Source organism: Pristiophorus japonicus, chromosome 5, assembly GCF_044704955.1.
Source record: "Pristiophorus japonicus isolate sPriJap1 chromosome 5, sPriJap1.hap1, whole genome shotgun sequence".
Lineage (NCBI taxonomy): Eukaryota > Metazoa > Chordata > Chondrichthyes > Pristiophoridae > Pristiophorus > Pristiophorus japonicus.
In genome coordinates, this window is record NC_091981.1 from 142914751 (window position 1) to 142936653 (window position 21903).

At 45.0% G+C, this 21903-nt stretch overlaps 1 protein-coding gene across 7 annotated transcripts in view; it reads left to right on the top strand.

Moving 5' to 3' along the window:
• crppa (CDP-L-ribitol pyrophosphorylase A) overlaps nt 1-21903 on the top strand; it is a 717155-nt gene that overhangs the window by 247518 nt on the left and 447734 nt on the right. For all 7 annotated transcript variants that reach the window (XM_070879974.1, XM_070879979.1, XM_070879975.1 and 4 more), the window contains one exon: nt 3995-4040. In XM_070879974.1, the coding sequence (XP_070736075.1) occupies nt 3995-4040 (46 nt within the window). The remainder of the gene's footprint in view (nt 1-3994; nt 4041-21903) is intronic.

Consider the following 21903-nt stretch of genomic DNA (forward strand, 5'->3'; position numbering starts at 1 on the left):
TTGTCCTGTATCTCCAACCTGCACTCCGAGTGTCTAATGAAAACCTTTACTTTATAGTGTCTTCTTTAATTTCTTCTTTATGGTATAAACAAAATATATTATTAAGATCTGTGGGATCTCTTTTGCATTCTACTTGTGGTTTGTGATGCAGACAATTCCATCACTTGTGAGTTATTAGCTCAGCCCACGCTTGAGTATAAATCATTTTCATAAATCTTCATAGTGTACCCTGTACATAATAAGTAATACTCTTGTACTAGAATTAAATGTATTACTTTGTGTGACACAAAACACTGCCTTATCCACAATAATTTTAGCTTTTATGAATTAATACAGATAAATGTAGTTTAACACCTGCATAATACCTCAAATTAAATTACATACGAAAATAGTGTTGGCTTGTCTTTGTTATTTTCTGATTTATCCCTCACCTAGAAATAGCGTTTGATTTTTAAAAAATGCTGATTGATACTGTATAATATTGAGTCTTACAACTTGTAAAGCAATGTAACCATGTTGCTGTGTCAGTTACTGCTCAGCAATGTCAGATCTAGTTTAAAAAAACACTAATAATGGCATTATAGCAGGATCATTACAGCCAGCGTATATATTTCTACGGTAATATATGTATAACTACTTTTTAGACTGAAGAAAATTGTTCATTGACGGAGCTTATTGTTTGAGATATTATTGAAGACGTACAGCTTGCATTAATGTAACCTTGGTGATATTACCTCTCGAAGTAGTCAATTGCACCACAACAGTCCCAGGACATTACTCTCACCTACACTTAGGAAGCTGGCTGCAAATTTCTACAATGTGAACTGGATGCCAAGGAGTAAAATTGGTTGTCAGCGAATTGGCACCTTGTTTTACGTTGTGCTCGTAATGTCCCCTCATCCTGATTCAAAAAAAAATAAGTCATTTTTCCCCCCCCCCCATTTACTTCTATGTGTTTGCTGCTGGAGGCATTAGTTGTTAAAGCTTTCACAGAATTTTCATCTTTAGCAAAGCAAAGTTGTAAACCCAAGCCATGATCATTAACCTTTTGTCTAGTTTTAGAATTGGAAAAAGTGGCAAACCTAAGCCTACTCTCCCACTTCATTTTGAAACATTGCCCTACAATCATTTGTAACTATTATGACCAAAACAGTCCCAGGTTCAATCTGTGGTCTGTGCTGAAATAGGAGTGCCATTATTGGCATCGGTATCACTGGACACCGAAGGGAAGAATCAGCTTGGGCTCCTGACCCTGTTCACATTTCATCGATGTCTACTGCTTTTAGGAGGAAAGAGTGCAGGAGGAGAAAATAAGGAGGAAAATTGGTGGCAGGAAAAAGAAAAGTCAATACAGAATGTTTACATATAATCAAAATCATCTTCATAGGCAGTCCTTCGGAATCGAGGAAGACTTGCTTCCACTCCTAAAGTGAGTCCTTTGGTGGCTAAACAGTCCAATGCGAGAGCCACAGATCCTGTCACAGGTGGGACAGACATTCGACGGGGGAAGGGGCGATGTCTCACTTTACCAGGGAGGCTTTGAGGGTGTTCTTGTAAGGTTTCTGCTCCCCACCTTTGGCTTATTTGCCGTGAAGGAGCTCCGCATAGAGCAATTGCTTAGGGAGCCTCGTATCTGGCATGCGAACTATGTGGCCTGCCCAGCGAAGCTGATCGAGTGTGGTCAGTGCTTCAATGCTGGGGATGTTAGCCTGGTCAAGGACACTGATGTAGGTGCGCCTGTCCTCCCAGGGGATTTGCAGGATCTTGCGGAGACATCGTTGGTGATATATCTCCAGCGACTTGAGGTGTCTTCTATATATCATCCATGCCTCTCATCCATACAGGAGGGCGGTTATTACTACAGCCCTATAGACCATGAGCTTGGTGGTAGATTTGAGGGCCTGGTCTTCGAACACTCTTTTTCTCAGGCGGCCAAAAGCTGCACTGGCGCACTGGAGGCGATGTTGAATCTCTGCATCAATGTCTGCCTTTGTTGATAAAAGGCTTCCGAGGTATGGGAAGTGGTCCACATTGTCGAGGGTCACGCTGTGAATCTTGATGACTGGGGGGCAGTGCTGTGCGGTGAGGACAGGCTGGTGGAGGACCTTTGTCTTACGGATGTTAAGCGTAAGGCCCATGCTTTCATGTGCCTCGTTGAATACATCGACTATATCCTGGAGTTCAGCCTCAGAATGTGCGCAGACGCAGGCATTGTCCGTGTACTGTAGCTCAACAACAGAGGTTGGGGGATCTTGGACCTGGCCTGGGGGCGGCGTAGGTTGAACAAGTTCCCACTGGTTTTGTAGTTTAGTTCCACTCCAGCGGGCAGCTTGTTGACTGTGAGGTGGAGCATGGCAGCGAGGAAGATTGAGAAGAGGGTTGGAGCGATGACGCCGCCCTGTTTGACCCCGGTCCGGACGTGGATGGGTCTGTAATGGATCTGCTGGTAAGGATCATGGCCTGCATGTCGACGTGGAGCAGGCGAAGGATGTTGACAGACTTTTGGGGGCATCCAAAATGGAGGAGGACGCTCCATAGATCCTCACGGTTGACAGTGTCAAAGGCCTTTGTAAGATCGAAAAAGGCCATGTATAAGGGCTGGCGCTGCTCCCTGCATTTTTCCTGCAGCTGTCGCGCTGCAAAGATCATGTCTGTTGTGCCCCGTAGGGGACAAAATCCGCATTGTGATTCTGGGAGGTGCTCCTCGGCCACAGGGAGAAGACGGTTGAGGAGAACTCTAGCGACAACCTTCCTAGTGGCTGATAGCAGGGAGATTCCCCTGTAGTTGCTGCAGTCGGACTTGTCTCTTTTTTAAAGATGATCACGATCACTACATCTGAGATCTCCCTCCAGATAAGAGAGATGAGGTAATGTATCCACGCCAACAGCGCCTCTCCACTATACTTTAGTGCCTCAGCAGGAATTCCATCCGCACCCATAGTCTTGTTATTCTTGAGCTGTTTTATGGCTTTGCTTACCTCGTGCAGTGTTGGGGTTTCACTGAGGAGGTGGCAGGTCGCATGCTGCGGGATGGAGTTGAGAACACTCAAGTCAAAGGCAGAGTCTCGATTGAGGAGATCTTCAAAGTGCTCCTTCCATCGGGTCCTGACAGCCTCGGTGTCCTTGATGAGTGTTTCCCCGTTCTTGGCCAGGAGTGGTGGCAGGAAAAAGAAAAGTCAATGCAGAATGCTTACATATAATAAAGATATGCTGAGGAAACACTAATGTATTCAAAAACGTAAACACAGTATAACATACTTCAGCTTAACAACAAAATCAGATATCCAGAGAGCCTTGGGGCAGAAATTGATGGCCTTACCGCCCACTTCCGCCGACATTCCTCCTTGAGTTGCGCCCAGTGCCAGTTTCGATTTGGTCTGGAGTCTGCAAAAGGGGAGAACAAGTGGCGCAACTGACCTCCCGCCTGCTGAGATGCCAGATTGGTGCAGGCGGGAGTCGGCGCCAGAACGGGGGTGGACTGCTGCGAGGAGGTTGGTCTGTCCCTGACGGTGAGCATGAAGAGATGAAAAAAAAAGGTTAGTAAACAATTTTAAATATTTTTCTTTACAACAACTTACCTTGATGGGGGCCCCCTGCAGGTCTTCTGATGTTTTTTTTTAATGCTTTTTATATGCAGCTCTTCGACCCTCCGTGGGCCCGACTCCATCCCCGGTGGCACTTGGGCGGCAAGCGCCTTTGCTGTCGAGAATGAGAGCTCCCGCCCGTTGCTGCCCAGATTGACGGCGTAAGTCCCTCTTTTGCCGCCGGCCGCCCTTTTCAAGGACCTTTTTGCCGAAAACCCTGCCCAGAGTACTGTCAGGTATCTCGGCAGCCATCGGCGGGCCTTTGGGTGGCACTTCACCAATTTTGGACCCCATGTGTTTTTGTTCCAGTTGTTTATTTGATGATTTAAAGGAACAGCTTCAGACTATGATTACATTAGATACAGATTTTCTTTCTGTAATAAACATAATGGAATTTGTCTGCCCTTTAGGTGACATACAAGCGGGACCTCCACGCAGCTGAAGCGATCATCAAGGGTACGTGCTCATGTATATGTCAAATTGAGTTGTTTGAACTGCTTTACTGAATTAAATATGTCTTAACTCTGTTCCTAGCATCACTGAATGTTGGACATGCTTGGTCTGTGGTGGTAAATTGTGCCGAGGTGTTTTGTAAAACTAGGGACATTATTAAATATCAGTCTGGCAGCAGTCACTGTTGTAAACTGTCCACAGACACAATTGGTAAATTGAGAACAGTTATTTAAAATATTGGTCTGAGAAAAGGAATTTTGAAGGCCTGATAAACAGAAGTGCATGCATTTTTTAGCCTAGTTTTGCTAACTTTACTGAACATAATGGAGATTATTTAAAAAGCAAACAATATTAATTGAATTCTAACAGAACATCAATTACTACAGTGTATCCTTGTCAAAAAAATGCTCTGACATTTGTGTCAGCTGTGGCTCAGTTGGTCGCACTCTCACCTCTGAGTCAGAAGGCTGTGGGTTCAAGTCCCACTCCAGAGACTTGAGCACAAAAATCTAGGCTGACACTCCAGTGCAGTGCTGAGGGAGTACTGCACTGTCAGAGGTACCGTCTTTTGGATGAGACGTTAAACCAAGGGCCCCGTCTGCTTTCTCAGGTGGACATAAAAGATCCTATGGCACTATTTTGAAGAAGAGCAGGGAAATTATCCCCTGTGTCCTGGTCAACATCTAAAGCAGATTATCTGGTCATTATCACATGGCTGTTTGTGGGAGCTTGCTGTGCGTAAATTGGCTGCCGCGTTTCCTACATTGCAACAGTGACTACACTCCAAAAGTACTTCATTGGCTGTAAAGCGCGTTGGAAGATCTGGTGGCCATGAACGTTTTTCTTTCTTTCATTCGAACTAAAAGAATTATTCCTCTTCTCTTAAAAATATATTCAGCATTGAGATCTTTTAATCAAGACTCTAATAAAATGTTCCTGTTTTCAAAAGTTTGTGTATTAATTAAAATTAAGGCAGAATTTGACTTTTTGTTGGTCTGCTGTATTGGTAGGGTGTGCAGAGCTATGCAACAGGGAGAGCTGCAGTGTGTATATATTACACACACAATGTACTGCTACAGTTAGCACATACTTTGACAACTATATTTTCTTCAAACTAAATAGAATTATCTTCTATGAGTTTCAAACCAACTTTCTAGCATTATGCTCATTAGATACATTGTACACTCCTATATACAAGCAATAATATTTTCTTAATTTTCAGTGAAATAAATCCTAACATCACCACCATTCATATGGGATACAATACCACGTGGTCCATTGATCTCTGCCAGAGTAGTTTAAAATGCTCATCAAAATGGATTACTTACTGCTGGTTATAGAATTACTAAAAAGACAATGGACTAAAAATTGGCGATCAAAACAGCAACATGTATGATAGATTATAAATTAACAAAAGCCCTATACTATTAAAACCTTAAACTATTATGAACGCATAATTTGGCTCCGTAGTGCCCGTTATTTGGGCACTATAAGTGCTGTTTAGGTTCCAAAATGGCATCCACGACATGTGCACACTTTTGTTGTGACCCGCGTCGGGCGCCATCTTGGTGAGGGCGATAGTGTGCACGCAGGGAATGTGCGCCGGAAGTATGAAGAGTAGACAGATTGTGATGTCAACCAAGGTGCAACGCTAATTTGATGCCACGCTGCCATTTTGGAGCTCAGCGCTCCAGCTAATGCCCTCTCTTAAACTCGCACAGCTGAACACATGTTCAGGAAGGACCCCGCCCCCCTTCCCACCAGCACTATTTAAAGGGATCATCAACTACTTTCAGGTTAGTTGCTGATTGATTTCTACTGGCTGTTGCTACAACTGAACAAGCTGAAGGACTTTTTCCTGACTTCAAGGCTTCTGCAGAAACCAGTTGCTCCCAGACATGGGTGCACGAGTAGGAATTCTCCTTGGAATGCAGCATGACCTGCAGAATGAACAGGCAGCAGGTAGAGCAGGACAAGCTACTGGCAGAGGGAGGAGGAGGCGGAGGAGGGCTCGCCACAGGAGAGTGTTCATGGAGCAATTCATCTGTCCAGAACCTCAGCGTGGAATAGGATGTCCTCACTGAAATCTGCCACCTGCTGCAGCCATAACTGCAAACTGAGAGTAGGACAAGGACCGCATTGCCAGTGGCTGTGAAGGTGACCTTGGCCATGAACATTTATGCATCTGACTCCTGGCAATATCTCCCAGTTTGCCATCCACTGTTGCATAAGGGAGATCACAGAGGCTCTGTATTCCAAGAAGCTGACTACTTTTCACTTACTTTGGCAAGAGAGCAGCAGGCAGTGTGAGCATGCAGGCTTCCCCAAGGTGCAGGATGCCATTGATTGTACACACCTCACCTTGCGGGCGCCGCATGTTAACTCAGAGATGTACCGCAACCAAAAGGGTTTCTGTTGTGTCCTTAGATGCTCTAACAATGACTGCATGAGGCAGTGTGTTCTCCTTGATGTACCTTACCCTAAATGTAGTGACCTTAGTCCTTTATTAGTTAACTCCAGAGTGAGGATCACACCTGGTGGCCTGCCTTTTATACTAGGCCAGGCACACCTGTACAGGTAACCTACGAGTCTCTCACTGCTGTGCCCTCTGGTGGCACACCTTGATATAGTACCAACAGTGACCATGTAAGATACATGACAGATTCCTCTCTCTTGATGTCCAGCTAGTGTGCGACCAAATGCAGTGTATCATGTAGGTCAATGCCCGATATTCTGGCAGCAGTCATGATGCCTTCGTTCTGCGGCAGTCCGCTGTGGCCATCTGCATTTGAGCCACCATGAGAAATCAGAGGGTGGGTACTGAATGACAAGGGCTATCTGTTGACGACATGGTTCATGACGCCGGTGCATAACCCATGCACGTGGCAGCATGCATTCAACAAAACCATGAAATATCATAAGAGCGCACGATTGGCGTGCTGAAACAATGCTTCCACTGCCTGATCCGCTCTGGAGGAGCCCTACCGTTCTCAGCAGATGGAGTGCTGAGATTTGTGGTGGCCTGCTGCATGCTGCACAACCTCACCAGCATGAGGGCACAGCCCTTGTGAGCAGCTGAGGAGGAAGAGGAAGGGAGGAAGCAACCTAGACAACCCATTTCTGCCCAGTGAAAGACTCATCCGACTGCGATACCAGCAAATGCAACCCCAATTCCAAATTCACCAACAGTCCCACAGCTTACCTTCCCTCATTTTACATTTCCCACATTACAACAGTGACTACACGCCAAGAGTATTTCATTGCCTGTAAAGTGCTTTGAGACTGACTTCCTTCCTTCCTTCCTTCCTTCCTTCCTTCCTTCCTTCCTTCCTCCCTTTCCCTTTCCCTTTCCCTTTCCCTTTCCCTTTCTCTTCCCTCCTTGTTATTGCCATCGCAGCATCCACTTGGCCACAATGCAAAAATAAAATCCAACACAAAATAAACATTCCAAACCAAATTTATCAATTATCCTACGCAATGCACAGCTGGTGGAAGGCTGCTGACTTTCAGTGGGAGAGATAGCCTTGGAGGGCGACCTCAAGCAGCTCTTGGCCCTAGAAGACCCGGCTTCTGATTGCACCATCTTGACATGGGCGGCAGCAGTCTGGACTGGCTGGCTGACTGGCAACAGCAAAGGCACTGGCGGAGTGGCAGTGGTGGGAGGACGAATGCCGTCATCCTGAGAGAGGACAGCAGGTTCGTACTCTTAGGAGCCACTGTCACTCCCCGGTGTGCGACATTGCCCTCCAGTGAGCTGGTAAGCTGACACCTGCGCTTCCCTTGCCCTCTGCCCTGTCTGCATGCTACTCATGCCCGATGTTATACCATATGCAGGTCCCGTCTCTAAGCTATCTTCTAAATTACATGCAGTGTCAGCATCTGAGCAGGTGGCTCCAAATGTGAAATTGAGTGACGGTGTTTCTTCACATCACTGTCTTCTTCCTCTTCCATCTGTTACTCTTCCACTACTGCCTGACCAGGTTGTAGTTCTTGGGTATCTGAAAGGAGAAAGGCACAAGGGTAAGGTTGTGGTGTGGGGAGTGGGTAAAGTAAGATGTGCAGGCTTACACTATCTGCAACTTTTAAATCGAAGGCATAGTGGGATGTGAGAAGGAGGATTAGGTGTGAGGATACCGTCATCTTTGACGGTTTCAACTCTGCTGCTGCCTGCGGCCTCAGTGATGGCCCTTGCAATAACGGCCATCACTGTCTCCTCCATCGGGGTAAGGACATCCCCTGATGCTTAGCTCCTGCTCCCTCTGGTTATCTACCAACATGTCCTGTGAGAGAGGGAAGTATGTCAGTATGTTTGGATGATATGCCTGTCCTGTTTGAATAGCTGGCAGTGTGTGCAAACTGTGAGAAGTGGGTGTGAGGCTTGCAGCAGTGCTAAGTGTATGAGTGAGAGGCAAAGCTATGAATATGAGGTATGAGTCATGATTGATAGAGATTGTTAGTTGATCAATGATGGGAGTGTGGTGCATTGAGCAGCGTGTGAGGCAAGTGTCCAGTTGGTGGGATATGGCATTTGAAGATGAATACACTGACCACTTGTGTTAGGCCATTGAGCTTCTTGCGATACTGCATCCAAGTTCTCGGGACTTGACACCTAGCATTCACTACCATGACTGTCTTCTCCCACTGCCTTCACAAATTTTTTCTGGATGGTCTCTTGGCCCCCTATGAATAGAAAACCTCTCCCCTCCTCTCCACCTCTTCCACCAAGGCCTCCAGTGCAGCATCATGAACCTTGGAGCATGCTCTCTCCCCTGTTTCACCATAATTCACTCTTCTATCTGCTCAGACTCTCTTCCACAAATAGGTCCAACACCTGCTCTATCCAGAATGCCCCTCCCCTTTAAGAGGTGCAGGCTTACTTTAAGTAATGCAGGCTAGCGGTGCTAGCTCCACACAATCTTGGGCTCCTTGCTGAGTTGGCAGCCATTCAATAGCACTGGCTGCATGTAGCAATCATGTAAATTAGCAGGCAGCACAAATTTGATGAGCAGCCTGCATTGGAAGCAACAGCTACGGGTTAATTGCGCGTTGCGATCCCCATGCCCGTTTTTGGGAGTTATCCAATATAGCCCCCTGTATTTGTTGCTGCTGTTCCCTTAAATTACATAAAATTTACAGCATAGAAAGAAGCCATTTGGACCAACTGGTCTATGTTACATAGAAACAGAGAAACATAGAAAATAGGTGCAGAAGTAGGCCATTCGGCCCTTCGAGCCTGTACCACCATTCAATAAGATCATGGCTGATCATTCACCTCAGTACCCCTTTCCTGCTTTCTCTCCATACCCCTTGATCCCTTTAGCCGTAAGGGCCATATCTAATTCCCTCTTGAATATATCCAATGATATATTGCTCCACACAGCCTCCTCTCACTCTACTTCATCTAACTCTATCAACGTACCCTTGTATTCCTTTCTCCCTCATGTACTTATCTAGCTTTCCTTGAAATGCATCTATGCTATCTGCTTCAAATACACCATGTGGTAGCAAGTGCCAAATTCTAATCAGTCTCTGGGTAAGGAGTTTCTCCTGAAATCTTTATTTGATTTATTAATGACTGCCTAATTTAACAGTTCACCTCACTAGTTTTTTGTCACCTCTATAGATGTTATCTGCAAGATTAATGAAACATTGAGATTACCTTTTTAAAATTTTAATATTTTGTAATGGTATTCTTTTTTATATTTGATGTGATAAAATCTATGTTTCTTTCTTGAACAAAATTCACTCACTACTCCTGAAAAGTCTCTTTGGAATTATCAATGGAAGACATTTAAACAGTTGCCTACTTAGAAGCTTGTTCCAAGACATTAAGGGCTGGAAATTGTCCTTTGCCCTGATTGGGGGTGGTAACCTTTCGGGGCCAGGACTTCCTGCACCCGACCCAGATGTCCCGACGTGAATTGGGGCGTGTGCCTCTCAAAGGAAGCGGAGCGCTGGCTCTGGTGTTGCACTTCCTTGGAGGGGCGGGCACTTCCTTGGAGGGAAGCTCCAGGGGTGGCAGCGCGGCACTGCGGTTAGTGCCACAAGGAGGAGGCCAGCGCGACCGCCCCTCCCCTTCAATTAAAGGGGAGGGCCGCTGCACACTCTGGAGGATTTTTGGTGGCTGCCACCGGGCCAGCAGGGAGGCGATCGACCGGGTCAGCAGCCCAGCACCCAAAGCGATGTGCCTGGCTACATGATGGCGGCCTGGTTGATGCGAGGGCCACCATTGTCAGGCCAACTCGAGTTGGCCGACAAATAAAAATGGCAGCCAGGGCGCTGCAGGCCTCCCCTTTAAGGGGTGCCCCGGATGTCCGCCAGCGGGCATTAACATCTGCCCGTGCTAGCCTCGTGGCCCGTGGGGGGAAAAGGGGTCGGCGCAGGGCGGTGATGTCATCGTCGGTTGTGTGCTGGGGCTGCCGGGACAGTGCCCCATAAACCTCCAGGGCAATTTCCAGGGCCATTTCCCCAGCGCCCCCCTAACGCGATAACGGGCTATGAAAAGGGACAGTTTTGCCTCCTAACAGTTTTCACCATTTTGTAAAACTTTGAACATATCGGGGCTGAATTTGTGGCCCCTACGGGCGCGTACGAGGTGCGCACATGCCCGTAAGAACCCTGCAAGTTCCAGGTGTAGGCATGCACTTGACAGATTGTACGAATCTGACAAAAAAGGGCATTTGCAGACGGAGAGTTGGGCTATTTGACCAACTTCTGCCCAGCGAATGCCCTTGAAATTCGTAGACCTGCTTTTACCAGCGTAAGAGTTTTAATAGATAGAAAAGTAATTTTTTCACTCATTTGTATATTTAAAAACCCTGCCCATTAAGGTAAGTTAATTTTTATCCCCATTAAAACATATAAAAAAAAATTCAAAATTTGTTTAAAAAAAATATTTAATTAACAGAAGAACATAAGAAATAGGAGCAGGAGTAGGCCATTCGGCCTCTCGAGCCTGCTCCGCCATTCACTAAGATCATGGCTGATCTGATCATGGCCTCAACTCCATTTTCATGCCTGTTCCCCATCACCCTGGACTCCCCTGTAGGTCAAAAATCTGTCTATCTCTGCCTTGAATATATTCAATGATTCAGCCTCCACAGCTCTCTGGGGTAGAGAATTCCAAAGATTCACGACCCTTTGAGAGAAGAAATTTCTCCTCGACCCCTTATTCTGAAACTATGCTCCCTAGTTCTAGATTCCCCCACAAAGGGAAACATCCTCTCACTATCGACCCTGTCAAGCCTCCTCAGAATCTTATATTGACCTTCTGTGAACTGCCTCCAATGCAAGTATATCCTTCCTTAATTAAGGAGACCAAAACTGTACGCAGTACTCTAGCAGTTGTAGCAAGACTTCCCTACTTTTATACTCCAACCCCCTTGCAATGAAGGCCAACATTCCATTTGCCTTCCTAATTACTTGCTGTACTTGTATGATAACTTGTTGTGTATTATGTACGAGGACACCGTGATCCCTCTGTACCGCAGTATTCTGTAGTCTCTCTCCATTTAAGTAATATTTTGCTTTTCTATTCTTTCTACCAAAGTGAATAACCTCACATTTTCCCACGTTATACTCCATCTGCCAAATTTTTGCCCACTCACTTAACCTATCTAAACATAAGAAATAGGAGCAGGAGTAGGCCATACGGCCCCTCGAGCCTGCTCCTCCATTTAATATGATCATGGCTGATCTGATCATGGACTCAGGTCCACTTCCCTGCTTGCTCCCGATAAACCCTTATTCCCTTATCGGTTAAGAAACTGTCTCTCTCTGTCTTAAATTTATTCAATGACCCAGCTTCCACAGCTCTCTGAGGCAGCGAATTCCACAGATTTACAACCCTCCGAGAGAAGAAATTCCTCCTCATCTCAGTTTTAAATGGGTGTTCCTTATTCTAAGATTATGCCCCCCTCGTTCTAGTCTCCCCTATCAGTTGGAACATCCTTTCTGCATCCACATTGTCAAGCCCCCTCATAATCTTATATGTTTCGATAAGATCACCTCTGATTCTTCTGAATTCCAATTAGAGGCCCAACCTTCTCAACCTTTCCTCATAAGTGAACCCCCTCATCTCCGGAATCAACCTAGTGAACCTTCGCTGAACTGCCTCCAAAGCATTATATCCTTTTTAAAAATGGAAACCAAAACCATACGCAATATTCCAAGTGTGGCCCTGTATAACTGTAGCAAGACTTCCCTGCTTTTATACTCCATCCCCTTTGCAGTAAAGGCCAAGTTTCCATTGGCCTTCCTGATCACTTGCTGTACCTGCATACTAACCTCTTGTGCTCCATGCACCAGGATCCCCAGGTCCCGCTGTACTGCAGCACTATGCAATTTTTCACTATTTAAATAATAACTTACTTTTCGATTTTTTTCTGCCAAAGTGCATAACCTCACACTTTCCAACATTATACTCTATCTGCCAAATTTTTGCCCACTCACTTTTTGCCTGTCTATGTCCTTTTGCAGGTTTTTTGTGTCCTCACACATTGCTTTTCCTCCCATCTTTTTATCGTTAACAAACTTGGCTACCTTACATTCGGTCCCTTCATCCAAGTCGTTAATATAGATTGTAAATAGTTGGGGTCCCAGCACTGATCCCTGCGGCACCCCACTAGTTACTGATTGCCAACCCGAGAATGAACCATTTATCCCGACTCTCTGTTTTCTATTAGTTAGCCAATCCTCTATCGATGGTAATATATTACCAAACACTGAGAGCTCTTATCTTGTGCAGTAACAATGATGTGGCACCTTATTGAATGCCTTTTGGAAATCCAATTACACTACATATACAGGTTCCTCTTTATCCACCCTGTTTGTTACATCCCCAAAGAACTCTAATAAATTTGTCAAACACGATTTTCCTTTCAAAAAACCATGTTGACTCTGCTTAATTATATTATGATTTTCTAAATGTCCTGCTACTACTCCCTTAATAATGGATTCCAGTCTTTTCCCAATGACAGATAACTGGCCTATAGTTAGGCTAACTGGTCTATAGTTTCCTGCTTTCTGTCTGCCTCCTTTCTTGAATAAAGGTATTATATGTGTGGCTTTCCAATCTGCTGGGACCTTTCTAGAATCTAGGGAATTTTGGAAGATTACAACCAATGCACCACTATCTCTGCAGCCACTTCTTTTAAGACCCTAGGATGCAGGCGAACAGGTCCAGGGGCGTCTCCACCTTTAATCTCATGAGTTTGCCTAGTACTTTTTCTCGAGTGATCATGATTGTTGTAAGTTCATTCCTCCCTTTTGCCCCTTGATTATCTACTATTATTGGGATGTTTTTAGTGTCTTCTACCGTGAAGTCGGATACAAAATATTTGTTCAAAATCTCTGCTATTTCCCTGTTCCCCATTATTAATTCTCCAGTCTCATCCTCTAAGGGACCAATGTTTACTCTACGCAGGCCTACGCATAGAGTCCCAGGACCGCAAGTACCCGAACCCCTCAGACCACTGGGTAAGTTTATAAATTTTTTGCAGGCCGGAGTCATCTGCCCGCAGAAGTCTCCGACCGCAAATTCTACCCCATTATTATCATTCATTTCATAGAATCATAGAATAGTACTGCACAGAAGGGGACCATTTGGTCTATCGAGCCTGCGCCAGCTTTTTCAAAGATCAATCCAATGAGCCCCACCCCCCACTCTTTCCCCATATCCCTGCAACTTTTTTTCTTTCAAGTATTTATCCAACTCCATTTTGAAGGCTTCTATTGAATCTGTATCTACAACCTCTCAGGTGGTGCATTCCAAATCTTAACTACTTGTGTAAAAAAGGTTTTTCCTCATTTTGGCTATGGTTCTTTTGCCAATCGTTTTAAAATATTTGCCCTCTGTTTATCGATCCTTCAACCATTGGAAACAGTTTTTCTTTATTTACTCTATCTAAATCCTTCATGATTTTGAACACCTCTAACAAATCTCCTCTTGGTTTAGCATAACTTCCTGGCTTTTGTACTCTATACCTCTATTTATGAAACACAGGATCCCATATGCTTTATTACCTGCTTTGTTAACCTGTCCTGCCGCTTTCACAGATTTGTGCACACCCTCAGGTCTCTTTATTCTTGCACCCCATTTATGGAGTTCATATAGAACCTTATCACATCTGTTAAAAACATCTCAAATGCTTCACCTATAATTAATTACTTTGAAATGGGACTGTCATGTAAGCATCCATTTTGCACACTATATTATCTCTCACGTAAGAATGAAATGAATGAGCATTTCAGGTTTCTTTATTGCTGCTTACTGAGGGAGGGATTTTGACCAGCATACCAAAAGAACTCATTCTTTTCTTTGAAATACGGCCAAGGTATCTTTAACGTCCATCTGAACCTTTGGAAGAAGTCGATTGGGCTTTGTTTTAACATCTCAGCTGAAGGATTGCACCTCCAATGGTGCAGTACTCTGTCAGTCCTGCACTACAGTGCAATACTACATTATGTGCTCCTAGAGTGGGGCTCAAAGCTGGAATCTTCTGACTCTGAGGTGAGAATGCTATGAACTGAGCCAGGCCAATTTATTTTAGTGTCATGATTGGTAATACAGTTTTGCCACATCGTTAGGCCTTCCTTAACATTTCCTTTGCAGATGAGGAAGTATAAAATTCCTTTGCCTGGTGTGACAGGCTGATGGGATATTAGTTATTGAGAGATGCTTGACCTACTGAGTAAACAATGAAATGTATGATAACTAAATAATGCCACTTAGAGGTTATTGCTCATAGTTACAGTGCAATTATATTATATTTTGACTTGGTCCATTATTGTTTCATTCCCTTCCCAAGGACAGTATTGTGGAAATCAAGGGCAAGTACAGAATACCAATTTAAGAATTTTCTTTGGGCAGGGGGTGGAAAGAGACTTGCCCTATTTGCTATTGTAGTAAAATCATACATAGAAACATAGAAACATAGAAAATAGGTGCAGGAATAGGCCATTCGGCCTTTCTAGCCTGCACAGCCATTCAATGAGTTCATGGCTGAACATGCAACTTCAGTACCCCCTTTCTGATTTCTCGCCATACCCCTTGATCCCCCTAGTAGTAAGGACTTCATCTAACTCCTTTTTGAATATATTTAGTGAATTGGCCTCAACAACTTTCTGTGGTAGAGAATTTCACAGGTTCACCACTCTCTGGGTGAAGAAGTTTCTCCTCATCTCGGTCCTAAATGGCTTACCCCTTATCCTTAGACTGTGACCCCTGGTTCTGGACTTCCCCAACATTGGGAACATTCTTCCTGCATCTAACCTGTCTAAACCCGTCAGAATTTTAAACGTTTCTATGAGGTCCCCTCTCATTCTTCTGAACTCCAGTGAATACAAGCCCAGTTGATCCAGTCTTTCTTGATAGGTCAGTCCCACCATCCCGGGAATCAGTCTGGTGAACCTTCGCTGCACTCCCTCAATAGCACGAATGTCCTTCCTCAAGTTAGGAGACCAAAACTGTACACAGTACTCCAGGTGTGGCCTCACCAAGGCCCTGTACAACTGTAGCAACACCTCCCTGCCCCTGTACTCAAATCCCCTCGCTATGAAGGCCAACATGCCATTTGCTTTCTTAACCGCCTGCTGTACCTGCATGCCAACCTTCAATGACTGATGTACCATGACACCCAGGTCTCGTTGCACCTCCCCTTTTCCTAATTTGTCACCATTCAGATAATAGTCTGTGTCTCTGTTTTTACCACCAAAGTGGATAACCTCATATTTATCCACATTATACTTCATCTGCCATGCATTTGCCCACTCACCTAACCTATCCAAGTCGCTCTGCAGCCTCATAGCATCCTCCTCGCAGCTCACACTGCCATCCAACTTCGTGTCATCCGCAAATTTGGAGATACTACATTTAATCCCCTCGTCTAAATCATTAATGTACAGTGTAAACAGCTAGGGCCCCAGCACAGAATCTTGCGGTACCCCACTAGTCACTGCCTGCCATTCTGAAAATTACCCATTTACTCCTACTCTTTGCTTCCTGTGGGACAACCAGTTCTCAATCCATGTCAGCACACTACCCCCAATCCCATGTGCTTTAACTTTGCACATTAATCTCTTGTGTGGGACCTTGTCGAAAGCCTTCTGAAAGTCCAAATATACCACATCAACTGGTTCTCCCTTGTTCACTCTACTGGAAACATCCTCAAAAAATTCCAGAAGATTTGTCAAGCATGATTTCCCTTTCACAAATCCATGCTGACTTGGACCTATCATGTCACCTCTTTTCAAATGCGCTGCTATGACATCCTTAATAATTGATTCCATCATTTTACCCACTACTGAGGTCAGGCTGACTGGTCTATAATTTCCTGTTTTCTTTCTCCCTCCTTTTTTAAAAAGTGGGGTTACATTGGCTACCCTCCATTCGATAGGAACTGATCCAGAGTCAATGGAATGTTGGAAAATGTCTGTCAATGCATCCGCTATTTCCAAGGCCACCTCCTTAAGTACTCTGGGATGCAGTCCATCAGGCCCTGGGGATTTATCGGCCTTGAATCCCATCAATTTCCCCAACACAATTTCCCGACTAATAATGATTTCCCTCAGTTCCTCCTCCTCACTAGACCCTCTGACCCCTTTTATATCCGGAAGGTTGTTTGTGTCCTCCTTAATGAATACCGAACCAAAGTACTTATTCAATTGGTCTGCCATTTCTTTGTTCCCCGTTATGACTTCCCCTGATTCTGACTGCAGGGGACCTACGTTGTCTTTACTAACCTTTTTCTCTTTACATATCGATAGAAACTTTTGCAATCCGTCTTAATGTTCCCTGCCAGCTTCTTCTCGTACTCCATTTTCCCTGCCCTAATCAAACCCTTTGTCCTCCTCTGCTGAGTTCTAAATTTCTCAAAGTCCCTGGGTTCACTGCTATTTCTGGCCAATCTGTATGCCACTTCCTTGGCTTTAATACTATCCCTGATTTCCCTTGATAGCCACGGTTGAGCCACCTTCCCTTTTTTATTTTTACGCCAGACAGGAATGTACAATTGTTGTAGTTCATCCATGCGGTCTCTAAATGTCTGCCATTGCCCATCCACAGTCAACCCCTTAAGTATCACTCGCCAATCTATCCTAGCCAATTCACGCCTCATACCTTCAAAGTTACCCTTCTTTAAGTTCTGGACCATGGTCTCTGAATTAACTGTTTCATTCTCCATCCTAATGCAGAATTCCACCATATTATGGTCACTCTTCCCCAAGGGGCCTCGCACAACGAGATTGCTAATTAATCCTCTCTCATTACACAACACCCATCTAAGATGGCCTCCCCCCTAGTTGGTTCCTCGACATATTGGTCCAGAAAACCATCCCTTATTCACTCCAGGAAATCCTCCTCCACCGTATTTCTTCCAGTTTGGTTAGCCCAATCTATGTGCATATTAAAGTCACCAATTATAACTGCTGCACCTTTATTGCATGCACCCCTAATTTCCTGTTTGATGCTCTCCCCAACATCACTACTACTGTTTGGAGGTCTGTACACAACTCCCACTAACGTTTTTTGCCCTTTGGTGTTCTGGAGCTCTACCCATATAGATTCCACATCATGCAAGCTAATGTCCTTCCTAACTATTGCATTAATCTCCTCTTTAACCAGCAATGCTACCCCACCTCCTTTTCCTTTTATTCTATCCTTCCTGAATGTTGAATACCCCTGGATGTTGAGTTCCCAGCCCTGATCATCCTGGAGCCACGTCTCTGTAATCCCAATCACATCATATTTGTTAACATCTATTTGCACAGTTAATTCATCCAGCTTATTACGGTTACTCCTTGCATTAAGACACAAGGCCTTCAGGCTTGTTTTTTTAACACCCTTCGTCCTTTTAGAATTTTGCTGTACAGTGGCCCTTTTTGTTCTTTGCCTTGTGTTTCTCTGCCCTCCACTTTTCCTCATCTCCTTTCTGTCTTTTGCTTTTCACTCCTTTTTGTTTCCCTCTGTCCCCCTGCATTGGTTCCCATTCCCCCTGCCATATTAGTTTAACTCCTCCCCAACAGTACTAGCATACACTCCCCCTAGGACATTGGTTCCGGTCCTGCCATCAGAACGGTACCTCGCCATCAGAACGCTTTTCTTCGGCATTCGATGCTCCCGGACCAGTGTGCACAAATCATCATACGACCTCTCTGTGGGTTTTGCTGAAGTAAGCAGCAAGTCCCTGAGCAAGTGCTCCAAGTGTCCTTTAAATTCGCAATGTCCTGCAAGGCATCTTAGCTCGGCGACGTAGCTCGCCACTTCCTGGCATTCAGACCTCTTGTACGTGTAGAACCGGTACCTCGCCATCAGAACGCTTTTTTTCTTCGGCATTAGATGCTCCCGGACCAGTGTGCACAAATCATCGTACGACCTCTCTATGGGTTTTGCTGAAGTAAGCAGATTTTTCATGAGTCCATACGTTGGTGCCCCGCAAACAGTGAGGAGGATCGCCCTTCAGTTGGCAGCGTTCGCTTCTCCTTCCAGCTCGTTGGACACGAAGTATTGGTCGAGTCACTCCATGAAGGTTTCCCAATCATTTCCCGGCGAAAATTTCTCCGGGATGCCCACGGTTCTCTGCATTGTTGCGGTGGGGTTCATAATCTGTATCTCGTCGCCAGTTGTTAAGTCTTGCATAAAAAATCTGACCAGATACTGTGAGATCAAAGTAACGTGTGACCGTAGTCCTTTTATTCAAGTCTCCAGAGTGCCTCTCCAACCTGTGAGGCCTCCTTATGTACAGCTGCTCCCAAGGGATTATGGGATTCCTTGGGACTCCAGGGGATGAGCCCTCTGGTGGTTAAACAGGGTATTTACAGGTTGACAGAAATAATGCCGATGTCCTGTCAGTGCATAAATTGACAGGCCTCAAGTTCCGGGTTTCGCACATGCGGAAATCCTGAACTTGCATGGTATTTCAAAGAGATTAGAAGTCCGACGGCGTCCTGCAAGAGTATGCCATCACAGACATTGCAATTTCAGGGCCATAGTGTATTGGGCCCCCTCCTCGGGATTTGAATTTTTCAGCAGACAGAGATGTTCTAATAGGGTTGGCGTGTAGAAGGTGCGGTACATCAACATTTCTAAAAATATAAACCTGATGCCAGAATTCTGATTTTCAAAAGTAAACTCCAATTTTATATTATTAAAATTTGTATTAGCTTTCATCAACAGCAAGACTATAATCATAAATCCACCCCGGTGCAATATTTGATTTAGTAAAAAGTAGCTAATAAAATAAGTTAAACTTGTGTTAATCGCCCTTCTACTAAAATGCTTACCTTGCTTCACCTAATGATTGAAAGCCTGATCTTACAAACCTATCTGCCATAGGTTCATTTTACTGTAAAAAGTGTATTCACGTAAACCTCAAAATTCATGCAAACTCGTTTCTCATTTCCTCTCCTAAAACATGTCACTGAAATCTGACAGAAACAAAATAGTTTCTTGCTCACCTTCTGCAGGTAAAACACGATGACTCACTCACCTGTAACAGGTTAATAAGATGAGGTACATGAGGTTATCTACTGATCTCTCCCACTGATTTTTAAAGCTTCGTCCAGCCCCATAGCGGTGGCTGGCTGCACTGAGACTTGCTCCGCTCCGGAAAGGCCCCACTCCGAAATGGCCTGCTCAGACTTGCCCCACGGAGACCACAGAATTTCTGTAACACAAGAACCAAAGGAGAAGGAGGGACACGCTGCCCTCACCACCATGGCAACCGGCTGAGCGCGGCTCCTCTGCAGCTTCTGCCTACAGCACTTGGAACTTCTCACAACCCTCCCTTACCATGTGGCCGCTGCCCCAACTCTGTTGTTAATTTCCAATTGACTTGAAAAGGACTCTGTCTGCATTCCGGGCCGTTGTATATTGGGCCCCACCCCTACTCTCCAGCTGTCCAGCTCTCTGCGCTGCATTTCAATTGAACTGCGTGGCAGCTGAGGGGCACGTGCGCAGCCACGCACCTTTGAGGGAACAATACTTATAGTACAAAATGGGGAAAGCAGCATATGGAAGTCACAGGTTTCCATTTTAGCGCTGTTCTTTCAGGACAAAATCATTTTTAATAATTTGTTCTTGGGACGTAGCAACATTGACAAGAAAGCATTTAGTGCCCATCCCGAATACCCCTGAGAGCATTTAGAGTCAACCACATAGTGTGCAACTGGAGTCACATGCAGGTCAGATTGGATCGAGGCGGCAGGTTCAATTCCCTGAGCACGTACCAGTATGGTTTGACAATTGGACAGCTTTCTTGGTTATCTTTTCCTCGTACTAGCCCATGGATCAACAGATTTATTGAATTCATTTTTACAAGCTCTTGTGTTAGGATTTTGAACTCACGACCTCTGGGTTGCTAGACCAATACCATAATTACGAGGCTACTGTACACTGTCATTGACCGAAAGGTAGCTCCTATTTTTCCTCTATCATATTTAATATTAGCAACAGCTATAAGAGTACACAAATAAAGAGCAGTCATTAAGTTTTCTTTGTCCTTTATGCAATAAAATCCTCTTTGTTCCTTGTTCAAAGGCATTGAGCACATTTTGGGGTCAAGTTTCAGGCCGCGTCTAGAACGGCGCAGCCCCGACATGGACGCCCGTTTTTTGCACCTAAAAGCACGACAAAAATGTACCTCGTAATTCTCGGGCTTCTTACAGGTCCATCAGAGCTCGGCGCGGGGGGGCAGAGCCACAGAGTCGCGCCGATTCTGCAAGTCCACTGGGGTGGGGCTAAGTCAAATGAGAGAAGGTCGTGCCGGCGCATGCGCAGTAGCCCATAAACATTGGCACTCAGCCATTTTTAAAGGAACTTGAAGAAAAGTTCTGATTTGTCTCGTGGACCTCTGGAAAGGCTTGGGATTGAATTTTGGTGATTTTTTGGTGTCTGAAGGAGTGCTTTTCGCAGCACTGTTGAAGAAATCACCTGCTGAAATCAGTGAGTGCTGCTTTTCACTGCTAAACTTCCAGAACAAGTGCTGCATTGGTGCACGCAAATTAAGGACTATGTGTTTTGAAAAATAAGAGTGTCAATTTAATACAGCAATGGAACAACGTCCACCAAGAATAAAGAATTTCTTGCATGAGGAAGTGGAGATATTAGTCAACGTCATTGAGCAGAGTTGGCAGGAGCTGGATACCAGCAACAGAGGTCGCATAATAGTGCCACCTAAAGAAATGAAGAAACGCTGGAACCAAGTTGCAGAAGATTACTGCGCGCTGGTGATCTGGAAGCCAGTGTAAAAAGAAATGGCACGACCTTGGTCAAGTCGTTAGCGTAAGTAATATTTTCATTTTTTAATGTAATCGTTATTGTAACGTGACTATCTATGTCCCACCCTGCAGAAAGACGCACTCTGTAAAAAGTTAATTTTAATCTTTGCAGAAGAAATTGGCCCACAACAAAAGGGAAGCAACTCGAACAGGAGGAGACTCGCCCAATCTGCATCCACTGACACCCTTGGAACAGAGGGTAGCTGCTATGATGAGTGGTACATGGAGAAAAGCAATCAGTACAGCACAAGCTGGGCCCACACACGAGGAAGAGGGTAAGTCCTGAAAGTGCATCGTGGCCCTTCAAATCAACCTGCTGCCTGGCCTGCTATGTGTGAGAGTACTCATGCCACCCATCCTGCCCCCCCTCCCTTACTGTTAAACATTTGACTGTTCTGATATATTTTGCAGAACACGATGATGATGATGATGCCGCCAACCCTGAGGATCCTGAAGATACAGAACAAGAAACAGTACAACCAGATGCGGACGATCCAGACTGGATGATGGCGGCGATGACTGAAATGTCTACAGGGGAGAGCTTCCAAATTAATGTTTATAAGCCCCCATTAAGGGGCATCAGAGTTTCAAC